This window comes from Salmo salar, chromosome 01 (genome assembly GCF_965601325.2).
Source record: "Salmo salar chromosome 01, fSalSal1, whole genome shotgun sequence".
NCBI classification, from domain to species: domain Eukaryota; kingdom Metazoa; phylum Chordata; class Actinopteri; order Salmoniformes; family Salmonidae; genus Salmo; species Salmo salar.
In genome coordinates, this window is record NC_138291.1 from 156,261,962 (window position 1) to 156,284,910 (window position 22,949).

At 44.0% G+C, this 22,949-nt stretch overlaps 1 protein-coding gene across 1 annotated transcript in view; it reads left to right on the forward strand.

The window, feature by feature from the left end:
- Positions 1–22,949, forward strand: part of LOC106566295 (breakpoint cluster region protein) — a 129,360-nt gene that overhangs the window by 97,436 nt on the left and 8,975 nt on the right. Inside the window, exons 14-20 of the mRNA XM_014134192.3 lie at positions 7,404–7,478; positions 9,491–9,588; positions 10,304–10,435; positions 13,029–13,088; positions 13,306–13,415; positions 17,287–17,426; positions 18,115–18,249. Coding sequence (XP_013989667.3) covers positions 7,404–7,478; positions 9,491–9,588; positions 10,304–10,435; positions 13,029–13,088; positions 13,306–13,415; positions 17,287–17,426; positions 18,115–18,249 — 750 coding nt within the window. The remainder of the gene's footprint in view (positions 1–7,403; positions 7,479–9,490; positions 9,589–10,303; positions 10,436–13,028; positions 13,089–13,305; positions 13,416–17,286; positions 17,427–18,114; positions 18,250–22,949) is intronic.

Below are 22,949 nucleotides of genomic sequence, written 5' to 3' on the forward strand. Positions count from 1 at the left end.
CTTCCTATACCGTGTAAAATATTACATAACATTACATTTCATAACACTTGTCACAACACATTGAGTGTGTTCGCTCAGGCCACTACTCTACTATCACATATCTACAATACAATATCCATGTGTACGTGTGTGTAGAGTGTGTGTCTTATCATGTGTACATGTGTCTGTGCCTGTGTGTGTGTCTCTTCACAGTCCCCGCTGTTCCATAAGGTGTATAGATTTTATTTATTTTTTTACCCCTTTTTCCCACCAATTTCATGGTATCCAATTGGTAGTTACAGTCTTGTCTCATCGCTGCAACTCCCGTACGGACTCGGGAGAGGCGAAGGTCGAGAGCCGTGCATCCTCCGAAACACAACCCAGCCAAGCCACAGTGCTTCTTGACACAATGCCCGCTTAACCCTGAAGCCAGCCGCACCAATGTGTCGGAGGAAACACAGTACACCTGGCGACCGTTTCGGCGTCCATTGTGCCCGGCCCACCATAGGAGGCGCTAGAGCGCGATGGGACAAACCCTCCCCTAACCCGGACGACGCTGGGCCAATGGTGCGCCACCCCGTGGGTCTCCCGGTCGCGGCCGGCTGCGACAGAGCTTGGACTAAAACCAGGATCTCTAGTGGCACAGCTAGCACTGCGATGCAGTTCCTTAGACCACTGCGCCACTCGGGAGGCCGAAGGTCTATTTTTATCTGTTTTTTAAATCTGATTCTACTCCTTAGATCAGTTATCTGATGTGGAATAGAGTTCCATGTAACCATGGCTCTATGTAGCACTGTGCGCCTCCCATAGTCTGTTCTGGACTTGGGGACTGTGAAGAGACCTCTGGTGGCATGTCTTCTGGGGTATTTATGGGTGTCCGAGCTGTGTGCTCATAGATTGACTATCTTCCAATTTGAGCCATGAGAGATTTACATGCATATTATTAATGTTAGTTCTCCATGTACATTTAAGGGCCAGCCATGCTGCCCTGTTCTGAGCCAATTGTAATTTCCCTAAGTCCCTCTTTGTAGCACCTGACCACACGACTGAACAGTAGTCCAGGTGCGACAAAACTAGGGCCTGTAGGACCTGCCTTGTTGATAGTGCTGTTAAGAAGGTAGAGCAGGGCTTTATTTTGGACTGACTTCTCCCCATTTTAGCTACTGTTGTATCAATATGTTTTGACCATGACAGTTTACACTCCAGGGTTATTCCAAGCAGTTTAGTCACCTCAACATGCTCTATTTCCACATTATTTATTACAAGATTTAGTTGAGGTTTATGGTTTAGTGAATAATTTGTCCAAAATACAATGCTTTTAGTTTTTGAAATATTTAGGACTAACCTATTCCTTGCCACCCAGTCTGAAACTAACTGCAGCTCTTTGTTAAGTGTTGCAGTGATTTTACTCGCTGTAGTAGCTGATGTGTATAGTGTTGAGTCATCCGCATACATAGACACACTGGCTTTACTCAAGGCCAGTAGCAGGTCATTAATAAAGATTGAAAAAGAAGTAAGGGGACAGCTGCCCTGGGAAATACTTGATTCTACCTGGATTATGTTGGAGAGGCTTCCGTTAAAGAACACCCTCGGTGTTCTGTTAGACAAGTAACTCTTTATCCACAATATAGCAGGGGGTGTAAAGCCATAACACATACATTTTTCCAGCAGCAGACTATGATCGATTATGTCAAAATCCGCACTGATGTCTAACAAAACAGCTCCCACAATCTTTCTATCATCAATTTCTCTCAGCCAATCATCAGTCATTTGTGTTAGTGCCGTGCTTGTTGAATGACCTTTCCTATAAGTGTGCTGAAAGACTTTTGTCAATTTGTTTACAGTAAAATAGCATTGTATCTGGTTAAACACCATTTTTTCCAAAAGTTGACTAAGGGTTGGTAACCAGCTGATTGGTCGGCTATTTGAGCCAGTAAACAGGGCTTTACTATTCTTGGGTAGCGGAATGACTTTAGCTTCCCTCCAGGCCTGAGGGAACAAATCAAATCAAATCAAATTTATTTTTATATAGCCCTTCGTACATCAGCTGATATTCTCAAAGTGCTGTACAGAAACCCAGCCTAAAACCCCAAACAGCAAGCAAAGCATGTGAAAGAAGCACGGTGGCTAGGAAAAACTCCCTAGGAAAAACTCCCTAGAAAGGCCAAAAACCTAGGAAGAAACCTAGAGAGGAACCAGGCTATGAGGGGTGGCCAGTCCTCTTCTGGCTGTGCAGGGTGGATATTATAACAGAACATGGTCAAAATGTTAAAATGTTCATAAATGACCAGCATGGTCAAATAATAATAATCATAGTAGTTGTCGAGGGTGCAACAAGCACGTCCGGTGAACAGGTCAGGGTTCCATAGCCGCAGGCAGAACAGTTGAAACTGGAGCAGCAGCACGGCCAGGTGGACTGGGGACAGCAAGGAGTCATCATACCAGGTAGTCCTGAGGCATGGTCCTAGGGCTCAGGTCCTCCGAGAGAAAGACAGAAAGAGAGAAAGAGAGAATTAGAGAGAGCATATTTAAATACACACAGGACACCGGATAAGACAAGAGAAATACTCCAGATGTAACAGACTGACCCTAGCCCCCCGACACATAAACTACTGCAGCATAAATACTGGAGGCTGAGACAGGAGGGATCAGAAGACACTGTGGCCCCATCCGATGATACCCCCGGACAGGGCCAAACAGGCAGGATATAACCCCACCCACTTTGCCAAAGCACAGCCCCCACACCACTAGAGGGATGTCTCCAACCACCAACTTACCGTCCTAAGACAAGGCCGAGTATAGCCCACAACGATCTCCGCCATGGCACAACCCAAGGGGGGGGGGGGGGGGGGGGCGGGCGGCGCCAACCCAGACAGGAAGACCACGTCAGTGACTCAACCCACTCAAGTGACGCACCCCTCCCATGGACGGCATGGAAGAACACCGGTAGGCCAGTGACTCAGCCTCTGTAAAAGGGTTAGAGGCAGAGAATCCCAGTGGAAAGAGGGGAACCGGCAAGGCAGAGACAGCAAGGGCGGTTCGTTGCTCCAGCCTTTCCGTTCACCTTCACACTCCTGGGCCAGACTATACTTAATCATAGGACCTACTGAAGAGATAAGTCTTCAGTAAAGACTTAAAGGTTGAGACTGAGTCTGCGTCTCTCACATTGGTAGGCAGACCATTCCATAAAAATGGAGCTCTATAGGAGAAAGCCCTACCTCCAGCCGTTTGCTTAGAAATTCTAGGGACAATTAGGAGGCCTGCGTCTTGTGACCGTAGCGTACGTGTAGGTATGTACGGCAGGACCAAATCGGAAAGATAGGTAGGAGCAAGCCCATGTAATGCTTTGTAGGTTAGCAGTAAAACCTTGAAATCAGCCCTTGCCTTAACAGGAAGCCAGTGTAGGGAGGCTAACACTGGAGTAATATGATCAAATTTTTTGGTTCTAGTCAGGATTCTAGCAGCCGTATTTAGCACTAACTGAAGTTTATTTAGTGCTTTATCCGGGTAGCCGGAAAGTAGAGCATTGCAGTAGTCCAGCCTAGAAGTAACAAAAGCATGGATTAATTTTTCTGCGTCATTTTTGGACAGAAAATTTCTGATTTTTGCAATGTTACGTAGATGGAAAAAAGCTGTCCTTGAAACAGTCTTGATATGTTCTTCAAAAGAGAGATCAGGGTCCAGAGTAACGCCGAGGTCCTTCACAGTTTTATTTGAGACGACTGTACAACCATCCAGATTAATTGTCAGATTCAACAGAAGATCTCTTTGTTTCTTGGGACCTAGAACAAGCATCTCTGTTTTGTCCGAGTTTAAAAGTAGAAAGTTTGCAGCCATCCACTTCTTTATGTCTGAAACACAGGCTTCTAGCGAGGGCAATTTTGGGGCTTCACCATGTTTCATTGAAATGTACAGCTGTGTGTCGTCTGCATAGCAGTGAAATTTAACATTATGTTTTCGAATGACATCCCCAAGAGGTAAAATATATAGTGAAAACAATAGTGGTCCTAAAACGGAACCTTGAGGAACACCGAAATGTACAATTGATTTGTCAGAGGACAAACCATTCACAGAGACAAACTGATATCTTTCCGACAGATAAGATCTAAACCAGGCCAGAACTTGTCCATGTAGACCAATTTGGGTTTCCAATCTCTCCAAAAGAATGTGGTGATCGATGGTATCAAAAGCGGCACTAAGATCTAGGAGCACGAGGACAGATGCAGAGCCTCGGTCTGACGTCATTAAAAGGTCATTTACCACCTTCACAAGTGCAGTCTCAGTGCTATGATGGGGTCTAAAACCAGACTGAAGCGTTTCGTATACATTGTTTGTCTTCAGGAAGGCAGTCAGTTGCTGTGCAACAGCTTTTTCTAAAATTTTGGAGAGGAATGGAAGATTCGATATAGGCCGATAGTTTTTTATAATTTCTGGATCAAGATTCGGCTTTTTCAAGAGAGGCTTTATTACTGCCACTTTTAGTGAGCTTGGTACACATCCGGTGGATAGAGAGCCGTTTATTATGTTCAACATAGGAGGGCCAAGCACAGGAAGCAGCTCTTTCAGTAGTTTAGTTGGAATAGGGTCCAGTATGCAGCTTGAGGGTTTGGAGGCCATGATTATTTTCATCATTGCGTCAAGAGATATAGTACTAAAACACTTTAGTATCTCCCTTGATCCTAGGTCCTGGCAGAGTTGTGCAGACTCAGGACAATGGAGCTTTGGAGGAATACCCAGATTTAAAGAGGAGTCTGTAATTTGCTTTCTAATGATCATGATCTTTTCCTCAAAGAAGTTCATAAATTTATTACTGCTGAAGTGAAAGCCATCCTCCATTTGCGAAGGCTGCTTTTTAGTTAGCTTTGCGACAGTATCAAAAAGAAATTTCGGATTGTTCTTATTTTCCTCAATTAAGTTGGAAAAATAGGATGATCGAGCAGCAGTAAGGGCTCTTCGATACTGCACGGTACTGTCTTTCCAAGCTAGTCGGAAGACTTCCAGTTTGGTGTGGCGCCATTTCCGTTCCAATTTTCTGGAAGCTTGCTTCAGAGCTCGTGTATTTTCTGTATACCAGGGAGCTAGTTTCTTATGACAGATGTTTTTAGTTTTTAGGGGTGCAACTGCATCTAGGGTATTGCGCAAGGTTAAATTGAGTTCCTCGGTTAGGTGGTTAACTGATTTTTGTCCTCTGACGTCCTTGGGTAGGCAGAGGCAGTCTGGAAGGGCATCAAGGAATCTTTGGGTTGTCTGAGAATTTATAGCACGACTTTTAATGCTCCTTGGTTGGGGTCTGAGCAGATTATTTGTTGCAATTGCAAACATAATAAAATGGTGGTCCGATAGTCCAGGATTATGAGGAAAAACATTTAGATCCACAACATTTATTCCATGGGACAAAACTAGGTCCAGAGTATGACTGTGGCAGTGAGTAGGTCCAGAGACATGTTGGACAAAACCCACTGAGTCGATGATGGCTCCGAAAGCCTTTTGGAGTGGGTCTGTGGACTTTTCCATGTGAATGTTAAAGTCACCAAAAATTAGAATATTATCTGCTATGACTACAAGATCCGATAGGAATTCAGGGAACTCAGTGAGGAACACTGCATATGGCCCAGGAGGCCTATAAACAGTAGCTATAAAAAGTGAGTGAGTAGGCTGCATAGATTTCATGACTAGAAGCTCAAAAGACGAAAACGTCATTGTTGTTTTGTTTTTTTTGTAAATTTAAATTTGCTATCGTAAATGTTAGCAACACCTCCGCCTTTGCCGGATGCACGGGGGGTATGGTCACTAATGTAACCTGGGGGTGAGGCCTCATTTAACACAGTAAATTCATCAGGCTTAAGCCATGTTTCAGTCAGGCCAATCACATCAAGATTATTATCAGTGATTAGTTCATTGACTATAACTGCCTTGGAAGTGAGGGATCTAACATTAAGTAACCCAATTTTGAGATGTGAGGTATCACAATCTCTTTCAATAATGGCAGGAATGGAGGAGGTCTTTATACTAGTGAGATTGCTAAAGCGAACACCGCCATTTTTAATTTTGCCCAACCTAGATCGAGGCACAGACACGGTCTCAATGGGGAAAGCTGAGCTGACTACACTGACTGTGCTAGTGGCAGACTCCACTAAGCTGGCAGGCTGGCTAACAGCCTGCTGCCTGGCCTGCACCCTATTTCATTGTGGAGCTAGAGGAGTTAGAGCCCTGTCTATGTTCGTAGATAAGATGAGAGCACCCCTCCAGCTAGGATGGAGTCCGTCACTCCTCAACAGGCCAGGCTTGGTCCTGTTTGTGGGTGAGTCCCAGAAAGAGGGCCAATTATCTACAAATTCTATCTTTTGGGAGGGGCAGAAAACAGTTTTCAACCAGCGATTGAAAATATGGCAAATTGGAGTGGCAATATCGTCCGCTATTATCCTCAGTAATTTTCCAACCAAGTTGTCAGACCCCGGTGGCTTGTCATTGTTGATTGACAACAATAATTTTTTCACTTCTTCCACACTCACTTTACGGAATTCAAAATGACAATGCTTGTCTTTCATAATTTGGTCAGATATACTTGGATGTGTAGTGCCAGCGTTTGTTGCTGGCATGTTATGCCTAAGTTTGCTAATCTTGCCAATGAAAAAAACATTAAAGTAGTTGGCAATATCAGTGGGTTTTGTGATGAATGAGCCATCTGATTTAATGATAGAGCTGAGTTTGCCTTTTGGCCCAAAATGTAATTGAAGGTGCTCCAAAGCTTTTTGCTATCATTCTTTACGTCATTTATCTTTGTTTCATGGTGTAGTTTAGTTTCTAGAGTGAAGAGAATAGAGTTATTTGGGGCTCTTTATAGTTTCATTCAGCATTCCAATGTTAACATGGATCTACAGGTAATTGCCACTGCCAAAATAAAGGAAACACCAACATAAAGTGTCTTAATAGGGTGTTGAGACACCAGAACAGCTTCAATGTGACTTGGCATAGATTCTACAAGTGTCTGGAACTTTATTGGAGGGATGAAACACCATTCTTCCATGAGAAATTCCATAATTTGGTGTTTTCTTGATGGTGGTGAAAAACGCGGTTTCAGGCGCCACTCCAGAATCTCCCATATGTGTTCAGATCTGGTGACTGAGACACACACACGCCATTTCAACCCCCTATACTCCTTTGAGACCCCCCTTTCAAAGTCACTGACATCTCTTCTAGCCATGGATGTCAAAATAATGGGCAACTGGGCTTTTTATACATGACCCTGAGCATGATGCCATGTTAATTGCTTAATTAACTCAGGAACCACACCTGTGTGAAAGCACCTGCTTTCAGTATACTTTGTATCCCTCATTTACTCAAGTGTTTCCTTTATTTTGGCAGTTTACCTGTATCTTCCATTCCTCTCTAAGCCTTCATCTCTCTTCCTTGTGTTTTTCCAGAGGATGAATCCCCTGGCCTCCATGGATTCCTGAATGTAATCGTCCACTCGGCCTCGGGCCTCAAACAGAGCTTGAGTGAGTGACCCTCCACCGAGAAGTGCCTCTATACTGTACATACCTTACAGGAGTAATGACACAGGCATTAGTCTGCGCCCCAAATGGCACGCTATTCCCTTTATAGTGCACTACTCTGGTCAAAAGTAGTACACTATATAGGGAATAGGGTGTAATTTAGGACACACTGATACTCTAAGCTTACAGGGGCCACAGCTGTTCTGTAAAACAGAACTGTTCTGGTGAATGTCATATAATTTGATAGAGGTTACTTCAACATATATTTCATGTGATTTTGTAATAACATTGTTAAAAAATTGTTCTCATCAACAGTAGTATGCTTTACGTTTATGACAGTTCATTTAAAGAGGGTATCATATTGAGATCACATAGAGAAGTTTTCCTGACCAAAATGGCTGATTTTTTTTGTTGCTAGGATGACAATGTCCATTCTACTCTTCTGTTTAATTTTGTGTTGTATCGTCATAGAGACCACCACTAGTCGTAGTCTTTTGGGTGAATCTACAGTTGAAGTCGGAAGTTTACACACACTTAGGTTGGAGTCATTAAAACTCGTTTTTCAACAAATCCACAAATTTCTTGTTAACAAACTATAGTTTTGACAAGTCGGTTAGAACATCTACTTTGTGCATGACACAAGTAATTTTGTACATGACACAAGTCAATTGGAGGTGTACCTGTGGATGTATTTCAAGGCCTACCTTCAAACTCAGTGCCTCTTTGCTTGACATCATGGGAAAATCTAAAGAAATCAGCCAAGACCTCAGAAAATAAATTGTAGACCACAAGTCTGGTTCATCCTTGGGAGCAATTTCCAAATGCCTGAAGGTACCATGTTCATCTGTACAAACAATAGTACGAAAGTATAAACACCATGGGACCATGCAGCCGTCATACCGCTCAGGAAGGAGACGCGTTCTGTCTCCTAGAGATGAACGTACTTTGGTGCGAAAGTGCAAATCAATCCCAGAACAACAGCAAAGGACCTTGTGAAGATGCTGGAGGAAACAGGCACAAAAGTATATATATCCACAGTAAAACAAGTCCTATATCGACATAGCCTGAAAGGCCGCTCAGCAAGGAAGAAGCCACTGCTCCAAAACCGCCATAAAAAAAAGCCAGACTATGGTTTACAACTGCACATGGGGACAAAGATTGTACTTTTTGGAGAAATGTCCTCTGGTCCGATGAAACAAAAATAGAACTGTTTGGCCATAATGACCATCGTTATGTTTGGAGGAAAAAGGGGGAGGCTTGCAAGCCGAAGAAAACCATCCCAACCGTGAAGCACGGGGGTGGCAGCATGATGTGGGGGTGCTTTGCTGCAGGAGGGACTGGTGCACTTCACAAAATAGATGGCATCATGAGGATGGAAAATTATGTGGATATATTGAAGCAACATCTGAAGACATCAGTCAGGAAGTTAAAGCTTGGTCGCAAATGGGTCTTCCAAATGGACAAAGACCCGAAGCATACTTCCAAAGTTGTGGCAAAATGGCTTAAGGAAAACCAAGTCAAGGTATTGGAGTGGCCATCACAAAGCCCTGACCTCAAACCTATAGAACATTTGTGAGCAGGACTGAAAAAGTGTGTGCGAGCAGGGAGGCCTACAAACCTGACTCAGTTACACCAGCTCTGTCAGGAGGAATGGACCAAAATTCACCCAACTTATTGTGGGAAGCTTGTGGAAGGCTACCCGAAATGTTTGAGCCAAGTTAAACAATTTAAAGGCCATGCTACCAAATGCTAATTGAGTGTATGTAAACTTCTGACCCACTGGGAATGTGATGAAAGAAATAAAAGATGAAATAAAATCATTCTCTCTACTATTATTCTGACATTTCACATTCTTATAATAAAGTGGTGATCCTAACTGACCTAAGACAGGGAATTTTTACTAGGTATAAATGTCAGGAATTGTGAAAAACTGAGATTAAATATATTTGGCTAAGGTGTATGTAAACTTCCGACTTCAACTGTAACTGTGACTGCATCTCCTCTTCTCCTCTCAGATCTGTACTGCACGTTAGAGGTGGACTCCTTTGGCTACTTTGCGAACAAAGCCAAGACGCGGGTGTATCGCTATACCACAGAGCCCAAATGGAACGAGGTAAGAACTTGTACTGGTATTACCAGACATATGCAGAGTACAGTATCTGCATTTTCTGGGTACTACCAAGACCAAGACATCTGGTGTTGTGATGTTATAGTGTCTTAATGAGAAAGCCGTATGGCCTCTTCAGTAAGGAGGTAACGGCAGAAAGCACACAAACACACAGTCGTCACGTATTTCGGTGCTGGATGTCAGAGCCAAACACAAAGTGCTTGTGTGTCATGAGAGCTATTGTGTTTAAAAACACAATCGGTGAATTTGTTTATCTGCAGCAGGAATTTTCCATCAGGCCCAAGGAACTGCTGCTGCTTCTGCTGCTTAATTACATTGCTCAGCAAAGTGGAAATAGTGTCAGCTAATGAGGAGCTTCTGATGACTCATGTCTGTAGAAATGTTAATGGAATGTGTTGCGGCCCCTAACCGTGTGGAAACCATATGCAGTGTGTTCTTTTACATAACTACCAGGAACCTCCGTCAGCTGTGCTGTCTGCTGTTGACAATACATTCACATTTACAGCACTTAACTGATAACGTATACACTCTTAGAAAAAAGGTGCTATCTAGAACCTAAAGGAACCGACTTCGGCGGAAGTCGTGACAATTGGTCCTTCGAGAAATGACTGTAAAGCTACTTTAGGCAACCTGTGGTTTCTGTGGCATTTTCTCTCCTAACGTCTCTCTGTCTCTCTCTCTGTCTCTCTCTCTGCTTCAGGAGTTTGAGATAGACCTGGAGGGCTCTCAGACCCTGAGGCTGCTGTGTTATGAGAAGAGCTACAACAAGACTAAGCAGAACAAAGAGGACGGAGACAGCACCGACCGCATCATCGGCAAAGGACAGATCCCGGTACGTCATCACCTTCACGCTCTTACGTCACCATAGTAACATAGCCTGATGACATTATGGTTATGACAGTGTGGTGAGATTGTGGTCCCAATGTCCTAGATGTGGACTAGACACTGCTGAGTGCTCAGCTGATATAATTAATGAATTAGCTAATTATGTGAGTAGTAGGATAGACTGTCTACAGTGATTAGATGTGTAAATTCCAGACTTAGAACCTGCAAAAAGGTATCTAATAGGTAAATAGACCTGCCGAGCTCTAGTCATAACCCAACTGAGCTTCAGAACCAGATAGTTGATCCAGTAACCTGTGAAAAGCTGTAGAGAGACCGAGGACAACACTTGGATTGGGTCATGATCAGGAGTTATGAGTTGAGTGAACTGCTCTTCTTTGCTTTTATTCATTTAATTATGTTTTTTGCTTTGAGAAATGTATGTTAGAGGGTACAGTATCAGCCCATCTTGACTGTGGTTGAATCAGGGTCCATAATTAATGTGTTCTTCCTGTAAATATCATGTGCCTCTGATGAGTCTGACCCATGGGTAACCAGATCTGGTGTGTGTGCGCGCACGTCTCTTTTTGCATGTGGGTGGTGAGGGATGGAGTGCTGGATAGGGCCTGGTAGGCTTTGTGTACATAGACCTTCATGTTTCAAGGAAAGGCAGGTGAATAAAGACATTGGTTAGTGTATCAGAGCCATGGAGCCTCTGCTTTGATCTGGTCCACGTCCTGGGAGGGGTGTACTGTTCCCTATTCCCCCCCCCCCCATTTGGACAGGTGTGTGTGTGTGTGTGTAAACCTTTCAGTATTCAGTGATGTCCAATAACAGACACAGTTACCCGGCCAGGGGCAGTCTTGCAGGATGTAGTTGCCCCCAAAAACGAGTTAAGTTTTGCAATTTCACAAGGTGTTAATGTTGGGGAAGATGTAGCTGATCCTGGATCTGTACCTAGGGGGAAACTATACCCTAGAGAAGGGCCATTCATGGTGGCTGGAGACAGTGAGTTCTTCTCTGGTTTGTCAAAATCAATAAAACCAAATTGTATTTTTCACGTGCACCGAATACAACAGGATGAAGACTTGAAATACTTACTGCTTAGATGTGGATATACATCCCCTCCAGTGGTAACCATGGTAACTGGATAATTGCCATGCCAACTGTGATGGTGGTTCAAAAATGTGTAATCAAACTGTGTGAATGCTCATCAACGCAGAATCATCCCTACCCCAGTCTGTACATACTGTACCATGTGTTTGCTTATGGATTACTGTGTTCTCTCATCCTCTGATGTATGTGCTATGTTGCTCAGTAGTCTTCTAATACATAGCTTCTATCTGGCTTCATAATGATGGAGAGAGACCATGTCCCCAGGCGGTTCACACACAAACACACACAGCAGTGGGCCATGTTGCCAAAGCTGAGCAGCTTTGTATGAAAGCTCCAGCTGATGATTCAGATAAACTTTTCATCCAAACACACATATAGAGGGTGGGAATTTGGCACACTGGGCTGGGCTCGCTAGGCAGGGTGTAGTGGGGGGAGGGGGGGACACCCAGTGAAGAGAGGGGTCGGTAGGGTTACCCAAGGCTTGGCTGGAGGCCACTGGGGGGATGGTGCATTTTACAGCTTACACCGAAACTAACTTAAGCAGAGGGATTAGCTGTAACTAATAGAGAAGAGAGGAGGAGAGAGGGAAGAAAAGCAGGAGGGGGGATAATGCAGAAGAGAGGGGAGGAGACCGAGAGAGGTGCAGAAACAAGCGGTCGTCCTGTAGTGCAATCCACACCTGTGTGTATAAGGACGTACTTTAGCTTGTGATCCTCACACACTCCTCAGAGCGAGCGCGGCAGGTGTGTGTAGGGTGAAACAGCTTTCCTGGACCACTGGAGATCATTATCGACTGGGCTGAGTTAGGCTACACACAGAGACAGGATACACACCTACTGAGACTACAGCTCTACTGACGGAGGAAAAGAAAGAAAGAAAGAGGACCAAAAGAGAGAAAGAGGAGGAGAAAAGAATGAGAGGAGCAGTATGGGCCTGATTTGAGCATCTACCACCAACTCCCTCATACCACAGAACATGTATACTAGACCGAAGCCAACTGGATAAAGAATATCTTACTAGTTTGGAGACTTTGACAGTTTCTCTACACAGAGAGCCATGACAGGTGAAGTAGTTGAGGACAGAGGAGATGGGATGCAAGGCAAGGCCTACACTCTGTTGGCCAGACACTGCCTGCAGCAATGTCAGTGTGGAGGGCACTATGGAGAGGGAGAGGGGCGACCTACCGTGGGGGGGGGGGGGGGGGGGGGGGGGTCGAAGCCATGGAGGTGTGTACGCAGTGCCCTGCTAAGACGCATGGTAACCCCCCTCACTGATAGGACAACTGATGTTCAATAGTTTGACAGAAACAAATAATATATACGGAGAGGGGAATTGTGTGTGTGTGTGTGTGTGTGTGTGTGTGCGCACTGATGATGCATTATAAGGTAGCCTAATGTTGGCGTTTTCTTGTCTGTATGTGTGTTTGAGTCTGTTAGTGTCTGTGTGTATTGGTGTACTAACCAACCATCTGGTTTTGCTCCCTCCAGCTTGATCCCCAGACGCTCCAAGGCAAAGACTGGCAGAGAACGGTTGTCCCCATGACCGGGGTGAGTCCGTGTGGGAGTGTGTCGGCACCGTTAAAAGGAGGAGTCTGTGTTTGTGCCATGCCATGTGATCCTATAAATGTTGGTTGTTACTTATCCTTAACTCTTATCCTTAACTCTTATCTGTAACTGATCTGCTTCTTATCTTTACTAACTAACCATCTGTTGTCATTGTAAATTGGTTTAAACTGTCATTTCACCCTTTCTCCCATTGCTCCAGATGGAGGTAAAGCTTTCTATGAAGTTTACCAGCCGAGAGTTTAGTCTGAAGAGGATGCCATCACGGAAACCCATGGGCGTGTTTGGAATCAAGATTTCCACAGTGACCAAGTGAGTTCAATAGTGCCCTCATATAAATATATCCTGAACACACTCCCTGACCACCTACAGCTGAAGTGGGAAGTTTACATCCACTTAGGTTGGAGTCATTAAAACTCGTTTTTCAACCACTCCACAAATGTCTTGTTAACAAACTATAGTTTTGGCACGTCTGTTAGGACATCTACTTTGCACATATAATTTTTCCAACAATTGTTTACAGACAGATTATTTCACTTATAATTCACTGTATCACAATTCCAGTGGGTCAGAAGTTTACATACACTAAGTTGACTGTGCCTTTAAACAGCTTGGAAAAATCCAGAAAACGATATCATGGCTTTAGAAGCTTCTGATAGGCTAAGTGACATAATTTGGGTCAATTGGAGGTGTACCTGTGGATGTATTTCAAGGCCTACCTTCAAAATCAGTGCCTCTTTGCTTGACATCATGGGAAAATCAAAAGAAATCAGCCAAGACCTCAGAAAGAAAATTGTAGACCTCCACAAGTCTGGTTCATCCTTGGGAGCAATTTCCAAATGCCTGAAGGTACCACGTTCATCTGTACAAAAAATAGTATAAACACCATGGGACATCGCAGCCGTCATACCGCTCAGGAAGGAGACGCGTTCTGTCTCCTAGAGATGAACATATGTTGGTGCGAAAAGTGCAAATCAATCCCAGAACAACAGCAAAGGACCTTGTGAAGATGCCGGAGGAAAGTATCTATATCCACAGTAAAACAAGTGGCCGCTCAGCAAGGAAGAAGCCACTGCTCCAAAACCACCATAAAAAAGCCAGACTACAGTTTGCAACTGCACATGGGGACAAAGATTGTACTTTTTGGAGAAATGTCCTCTGGTCTGATGAAACAAAAATAGAACTGTTTGGCCATAATGACCATCGTTATGTTTGGAGGAAAAAGGGGGAGGCTTGCAAGCCGAAGAACACCATCCCAACCATGAAGCACGGGGGTGGCAGCATCATGATGTGGGGGTGCTTTGCTGCAGGAGGGACTATTGCACTTCACAAAATAGATGGCATCATGAGGGAGGACATTTATGTGGATATATTGAAGGAACATCTCAAGACATCAGTCAGGAAGTTAAAGCTTGGTTGCAAATGGGTCTTCCAAATGGACAATGACCCCAAGCATACTTCCAAAGTTGTGGCAAAATGGCTTAAGGACAACAAAGTCAAGGTATTGGAGTGGCCATCACAAAGCCCTGAACTCAATCCTATAGAAAATTTGTGAGCAGGACTGAAAAAGCGTGTGAGAGCAAGAAGGCCTACAATCCTGACTCAGTTACACCAGCTCTGTCAGGAGGAATGGGCCAAAATTCACCCAACTTATTGTGGGAAGCTTGTGGAAGGCTACCTGAAACGTTTGACCCAAGATAAACAATTTAAAGGCAATGCTACCAAATACTAATTGAGTGTATGTAAACATCTGACCCACTGGGAATGTGATGAAAGAAATAAAAGCTTAAATAAATCATTCTCTCTTCTATTATTCTGATATTTCACATTCTTAAAATAAAGTGGTGATCCTAACTAGCCTCAGACTAGAAGATTTTTACTACGATTAAATATCAGAAATTGTGAAAAACTGAGTTTAAATATATTTGGCTCAGGTATATGTAAACTTCTGACTTCAACTGTATATGGTAACCATGCAGAAAGCCTGCTGTAACACAGCCAGAGAATCTCTCTGAGGAAAGGAGGAGGAAGAAGATGGGGAGGAGAGGAGGGAGGTAGAGGGACGGACCCCCTGTGGTGATTGTGAGCCTTTCAATCCACATAATCCCAACTACATTCCCATGTCACGACTCACTCACTCCCCCATGCACCAGCCCTGGTCAGGAACTGATCTGTTCCCCTTCTTCAGTCTGATAAGAGATCACAAAAAGTCTGGGAAAGCATCTGGCAAACCTCTGTTTATTCCCAAATGGCACCCTACTCCCTATATAGTGCACCACTTTTGACCAGAGCTCTATGGGCCATGGTCAAAGGTAGTACACTATGTAAGGAGGAATGTGCCATTTGGGACACTGCCTGAGAATAGCAAAGCAACAAAAGAGAGATTTGGTTGGTTTTTACAGAAGGGAAATGTCATTGATAAGAAGACAATAGGGAGGGGGAGAGGGGGAGAGGGGGAGAGGAGGAGAGCGGGAGAGAGAGGGAGAGAGGGAGAGGGGGAGAGATCCTTACTGGAAAATACACACAAGCTCTGAGGCCCTAGGCATACAATTAGTGTAGAATCTTTGAATCTTGAGTGGTTGTACAATAGTCCTAAATCAATATAAACAATGATGTTACTCTTAACGTGCCTTTGTGCCTTGTATGCTCCTCCACCACTAGATCTCCTCTTTGCAGCAGTTAGATAGATACAGAGTGGTCTTTTATGATCTTGTAAGTATTATTGGTTGTGGCTACTACTCTACTCTACACAGACTCTGAGTGTTCCTATGGTGCACACTTTGGTGGTACACACTTTGGTGGTACATACTTTGGTGGTGCATACTTTGGTGGTGCATACTTTGGTGGTGCATACTTTGGTGGTGCACACTTTGGTGGTGCATACTTTGGTGGTACACACTTTGGTGGTGCATACTTTGGTGGTGCATACTTTGGTGGTGCATACTTTGGTGGTACACACTTTGGTGGTGCATACTTTGGTGGTGCATACTTTGGTGGTGCATACTTTGGTGGTGCACACTTTGGTGGTGCATACTTTGGTGGTGCACACTTTGGTGGTGCATACTTTGGTGGTACACACTTTGGTGGTGCATACTTTGGTGGTGCATACTTTGGTGGTGCACACTTTGGTGGTGCATACTTTGGTGGTACACACTTTGGTGGTGCATACTTTGGTGGTGCATACTTTGGTGGTGCATACTTTGGTGGTACACACTTTGGTGGTGCATACTTTGGTGGTACACACTTTGGTGGTACATACTTTGGTGGTGCATACTTTGGTGGTACACACTTTGGTGGTACATACTTTGGTGGTGCATACTTTGGTGGTGCATACTTTGGTGGTGCACACTTTGGTGGTGCATACTTTGGTGGTACACACTTTGGTGGTGCATACTTTGGTGGTACATACTTTGGTGGTGTCTATCTATGGAGAGACTGTCTTAATGGCCCTTGGCATGGGGCACTGAGCAGGCACCTGGCAGGCAGTGTGCCCATCCTCAGACAGTCCCTCAGTTGTCCCCTGGCCTCACCTGGCATGGCCTGGCAGCATGCTCCACAGGGCGGTTGGCAGCAGCGGGCACTGTCACTATGGGCAGTAGGCTCTGGGTACAGTGGGCAGTGGGCACACAGACAGACAGAGGTGAGTGTGGGAGAGGGAGAGAGAGCAGTTGAGGTTAGGTTTGTTGCCAATGTTGGTGAGTGACGCTAATGAGGATTGCTAGTAACGAGTGGACTAATAAGGTTAAACAGCATGGCCAGTTAAGGCTGGAGAGACAGCATGTCACCAATAACACCAACAGAGAACAAACATCACTGCAGAGCTGCCTGCCAGTGCCAGCTCGACCTGCGCGCTGTAGTCCGTGAACTCACAACAGAACACACAGCGGTAGTTGTGCATATTGTCACCAGGATAATAATAAACATGATAAAGTACACAGTCAATGTGTGTTTATATTTTGCGTTCACATACTACAAGAATGCAGCGACAGCCAGCAGTACACCTCATTGTCAGTGGGAATGTTTTTTGTTGTTTTAATAATTGCTCACACATTTTTGATACTATTACATTTAAAGATGCAACTGTGCATCCAACTGAAAAATATCCCCATGGTATGCTGTTCCTTAACTAACTAACTGTCTGTCTGTCTGTCTGTCTGTCTGTCTGTCTGTCTCCCCATGCCAGACGGGAGCACTCCAAGGTTCCCTACATCGTCAGACAGTGTCTGGAGGAGATTGAGCGGAGGGGCATGGAGGAGGTGGGAATCTACCGGGTCTCAGGGGTGGCTACAGACATCCAGGCCCTGAAGGCTGCCTTCGACACCAGTGAGTACCAAGGCCTTACTTCCCCCTGGCTCCCCCTCTCAGTAAAGCCCTGGAAGTGGGAATAGGCTACAGTATAGCATATGGCATACTCTCTGTGGACTTTCTGTAGCTTGGTGGAACCAGCCTTGATACGTGAAGTGAAATACAGTACTGAATGCAGCAATCAGGCCGCTTCCATCAGGCTGGTTCCATCAGGCTATCCTCTCTGTGCACTCCCTTGCAAATTCAAGTCTATTGGACTGACTACTGTAGGATCAATGTGTCTTACCCTGCTCTGTCCCCTAGGTCAACTTCTGATTATGGTGCTCCGTTGTTGGGAATCATGGGTACATTTTCCATATGTCAAGTTTGGGTGCTTAACCCAGTTTAATTTCTTGTGTAGGCTTACTAATTCCTATGTGTGGGTGTACTAGTGTTAGCATTTTGTGTTTTTGTGTGCGTGTGTAGGAACGTTTGTGTGTGTGCATTTGTGTGTGCACTCGTGTGTGGTGATTTCTCTGATTATGACATTTACAGCTTAGTTTGGGGGGCATGTTGCGTCCTCAGCCAATGTCTTTCTGCCAATGATCTGAGGTGCAGTGTGTTTTTGTGAATGGCAGAAATAACAGAGGCTGGCTGCCTCCCCATCCGCTGTTGCCATGGCTACACTTTCTACCTGTCTTCCTGAGCATTGCCATCTTTCCCACAGACAACAAAGACGTGTCTGTGATGATGAGTGAGATGGATGTGAACGCCATCGCCGGGACTCTGAAGCTGTACTTCAGAGAGCTGCCAGAACCCCTCTTCACCGACGACCTGTACCCCAACTTCGCAGGAGGCATTGGTCAGTCACAGGCCTTTGACAGGGCCAACAGCCACTTATACAGTACCAGTCAAAACCTACTCATTCCAGGGTTTTTCTTTATTTTTACTATTTTCTACATTGTAGAATAATAGTGAAGACATCTAAACTATGAAATAACATATATGGAATCATGTAGTAACCAAAAAAGTGTTAAATTCTTCAAAGTAGCCTCCCTTTGCCTTGATGACAGCTTTGCACACTCTTGGCATTCTCTCAACCAGCTTCATGATGAATGCTTTTCCAACAGTCTTGAAGGAGTTCCCACATATGCTGAGCCCTTGTTGGCTGCTTTTCCTTCACTCTGCGGTGATTGTGGAGGCCAGATAATCTGATGCAGCACTCCATCACTCTCCTTGGTCAAATAGCCTGGAGGTGTGTTTTGAGTCATTGTCCTGTTGAAAAATAAATGATAGTCCCAATTAAGCGCAAACCAGATGGGATGGCGTATCGCTACAGAATGCTGTTGTAGCCATGCTGGTTAAGTGTGCCTTGAATTCCAAATAAATCCCTGACAGTGTCACCAGCAAAGCAACCCCACACCATCACACCTCCTCTTCCATGCTTCACGTGGGAACCACACATGTGGAGATTCGAGGTCGACCGATTAATCGGCATGGGCGATTAATTAGGGCCGATTTTCGAATTTTCATATCAATCGGTTATCGGCCTTTTTTGGACGCCGATTATGGCCGATTACATTACAATCCACGGAGAGACTGCGTGGCAGGTTGACCACCTGTTACGCGAGTGCAGCATCAAAAGGACCTTGTGGCTGCAAGGAGCCAAGGTAAGTTGCTAGCTAGCATTAAACTTATATTATAAAAAACAATCAATCTTCACATAATCACTAGTTAACTACACATGGTTGATGATATTACTAAGTTAACTAGCTTGTTCTGCGTTGCATATAATCTATGTGGTGGCTGTTAATTTATTATCGAATCACAGCCTACTTCAACTTCGCCAAACGGGTGATGATTTAACAAAAGCGCATTCGCGAAAAAAGCACAATTGTTGCAACAATGTACCTAACCATAATATATATATTTTTTAAATGTTTTTTTAAACCTGCATATGTAGTTAAAAGAAATTCATGATAGCAGGCAATATTATCTAGGGAAATTGTGTCACTTCTCTTGCGTTCAGTGCAAACAGAGTCAGGGTGTATGCAACACTTTGGGCCGCCTGGCTCGTTGCGAACTGTGTGAAGACCATTTCTTCCTAACAAAGACCGTAATTCATTTACCAGAATTTGACATAATTATGACATAACATTGAAGGTTGTGCAATGTAACAGGAGTATTTAGACTTAGGGACGCCACCTGTTAGATAAAATACGGAACGGTTCTGTATTTCACTGAAAGAATAAACGTTTTGTTTTCTAAATGATAGTTTCTGGATTTGACCATATTAATGACCAAAGGCTTGTATTTCTGTGTGTTTATTATATTATAATTAAGTATATGATTGGATATTTCATAGAGCAGTCTGACTGAACGGTGGTATGCAGCAGCAGGCTCGTAAGCATTCATTCAAACAGCAGCTCTTAGCAATGCTTGAAGCCCCGCGCTGTTTATTGTATTTATTTATTTTATTTTATTTCACCTTTATTTAACCAGGTAGGCAAGTTGAGAACAAGTTCTCATTTACAACTGCGACCTGGCCAAGATAAACCAAAGCAGTTCGACACATATAACACAGAGTTACACATGGAGTAAAACAAACATACAGTCAATAATACAGTAGAAAAATAAGTCTATATACAATGTTAGCAAATGAGGTGAGATAAGGGAGGTAAAGGCAATAAATAGGCCATGGTGGCGAAGTAAATACGATATAGCAATTAGTGTGCAAAGTAGAAATACTGGGGTGCAAAGGAGCAAAATAAATAAATAAATACAGTAGGGGAAGATGTAGTTGTTTGGGCTATTTATAGATGGGCTATGTGCAGTGATCTGTGAGCTGCTCTGACAGCTGGTGCTTAAAGCTAGTGAGGGAGATAAGTGTTTCCAGTTTCAGAGATTTTTGTAGTTCGTTCCAGTCATTGGCAGCAGAGAACTGGAAGGAGAGGCGGCCAAAGGCGGAATTGGCTTTGGGGGTGACAAGTGAGATATACCTGCTGGAACGCGTGATACGGGTGGGTGCAGCTATGGTGACCAGCGAGCAGAGATAAGGCGGGACTTTACCTAGCAGGGTCTTGTAGATGACCTGGAGCCAGTGGGTTTAGCGACGAGTATGAAGCGAGGGCCAGCCAACGAGAGCGTACAGGTCGCAGTGGTGGGTTGTATAAGGGGCTTTGGTGACAAAACGGATGGCACTGTGATAGACTGCATCCAATTGGTTGAGTAGGGTTTTGGAGGCTATTTTGTAAATTACATCGCCAAAGTTGAGGATCGGTAAGATGGTCAGTTTTACGAGGGTATGTTTGGCAGCATGAGTGAAGGATGCTTTGTTGCGAAATAGGAAGCCAATTCTAGATTTAACTTTGGATTGGAGATCTTTTATGTGAGTCTGGAAGGAGAGTTTACAGTCTAACCAGACACCTAGGTATTTGTAGTTGTCCACATATTCTAAGTCAGAACCGTCCAGAGTAGTGATGCTGGATTTTTATGATTTTTATGTTTATGACTTCAAGCCTATCAACCCCCGAGATTAGGCTGGAAATACTAAAGTGCCTATAAGAACATCCAATAGTCAAAGGTATATGAAATACAAATGGTATAGAGAGAAATAGTCCTATAATTCCTATAATAACTACAACCTAAAATGTCTTAACTGGGAATATTGAAGACTCATGTTAAAAGGAACCACCAGCTATCAAATGTTCTCATGTTCTGAGCAAGGAACTTAAACGTTAGCTTTTTTACATGGCACATATTGCACTTTTACTTTTTTCTCCAACACTGTGTTTTTGCATTGTTTAAACCAAATTGAACGTTTCATTATTTATTTGAGACTAAATTAATTTTATTTATGTATTATATTAAGTTAAAATAAAAGTGTTTATTGTTCATTCAGTATTGTTGTAATTGTCATTTATTTACAAATATATAAAAACCGGCCGATTAACCGGTATCAGCTTTTTTTGTCCTCCAATAATCGGTATCGGTATTGGTGTTGAAAAATCATAATCGGTCGACCTCTAGTGGAGATCATCCATTCACCTACTCTGCGTCTCACAAAGACACGGGGATTGGAACCAAAAATCTCAAATTTGGACTCATCAGACCAAAGGACATATTTCCACCGGTCTAATGTCCATTGCTTGTGTTTCTTGGCCCAAGCAAGTCCTCTTATTGGTGTCCTTTCGTAGTGGTTTCTTTGCAGCAATTCAACCATGAAGGCTTAATTCACGCAGTCTCCTCTGAACAGTTGATGTTGAGATGTGTCTGTTACTTGAACTCTGTGAAGCATTTATTTGGGCTGCAATCTGAGGTACAGTTAACTCTAATGATCTTATCATCTGCAGCAGAGGTAACTCTGGGTCTTCCTTTACTGTGGTGGTCTTCATGAGAGCCAGTTTCATCATAGCAACTGCACTTGAAGAAATTTTCAAAGTTCTTGACATTTTCTGAATTGACTGACCTCCATGTCTTAAAGTAATGATGGGCTGTCGTTTCTCTTTGCTTATTTGAGCTGTTCTTGCCATAATATGGACTTGGTCTTTTACCAAATAGGGCTATCTTCTGTATACCACCCCTACCATGTCACAACACAACTGATTGGCTCAAACCCATTAAGAAGGAAAGAAATTCCACAAATGAACTTTTAACAAGGCACACCTGTTAATTGAAATATATTCCAGGTGACTACCTCATGAAGATGGTTGAGAGAATGCCAAGAGCGTGCAAAGCTGTCATCAATGCAAAGTGTGGCTACTTTGAAGAATCTCAAATATAAAATATTGATTTGTTTAACACTTTTTTTGCTTACTACATGATTCCATATGAGTTATTTCATAGTTTTGATGTCTTAACTATTATTTACATTTACATTTAAGTCATTTAGCAGACGCTCTTATCCAGAGCGACTTACAAATTGGTGCATTCACCTTATAATATCCAGTGGAACAACCACTTTACAATAGTGCATCTAAATCTTTTAAGGGGGGGGGGTTAGAAGGATTACTTTATCCTATCCCAGGTATTCCTTGAAGAGGTGGGGTTTCAGGTGTCTCCGGAAGGTGGTGATTGACTCCGCTGTCCTGGCGTCGTGAGGGAACTTGTTCCACCATTGGGGTGCCAGAGCAGCGAACAGTTTTGACTGGGCTGAGCGGGAACTGTGCTTCCTCAGAGGTAGGGAGGCAAGCAGGCCAGAGGTGGATGAACGGAGTGCCCTTGTTTGGGTGTAGGGCCTGATCAGAGCCTGAAGGTACGGAGGTGCCGTTCCCCTCACAGCTCCGTAGGCAAGCACCATGGTCTTGTAGCGGATGCGAGCTTCGACTGGAAGCCAGTGGAGAGAGCGGAGGAGCGGGGTGACGTGAGAGAACTTGGGAAGGTTGAACACCAGACGGGCTGCGGCGTTCTGGATGAGTTGTAGGGGTTTAATGGCACAGGCAGGGAGCCCAGCCAACAGCGAGTTGCAATAATCCAGATGGGAGATGACAAGTGCCTGGATTAGGACCTGCGCCGCTTCCTGTGTGAGGCAGGGTCGTACTCTGCGAATGTTGTAGAGCATGA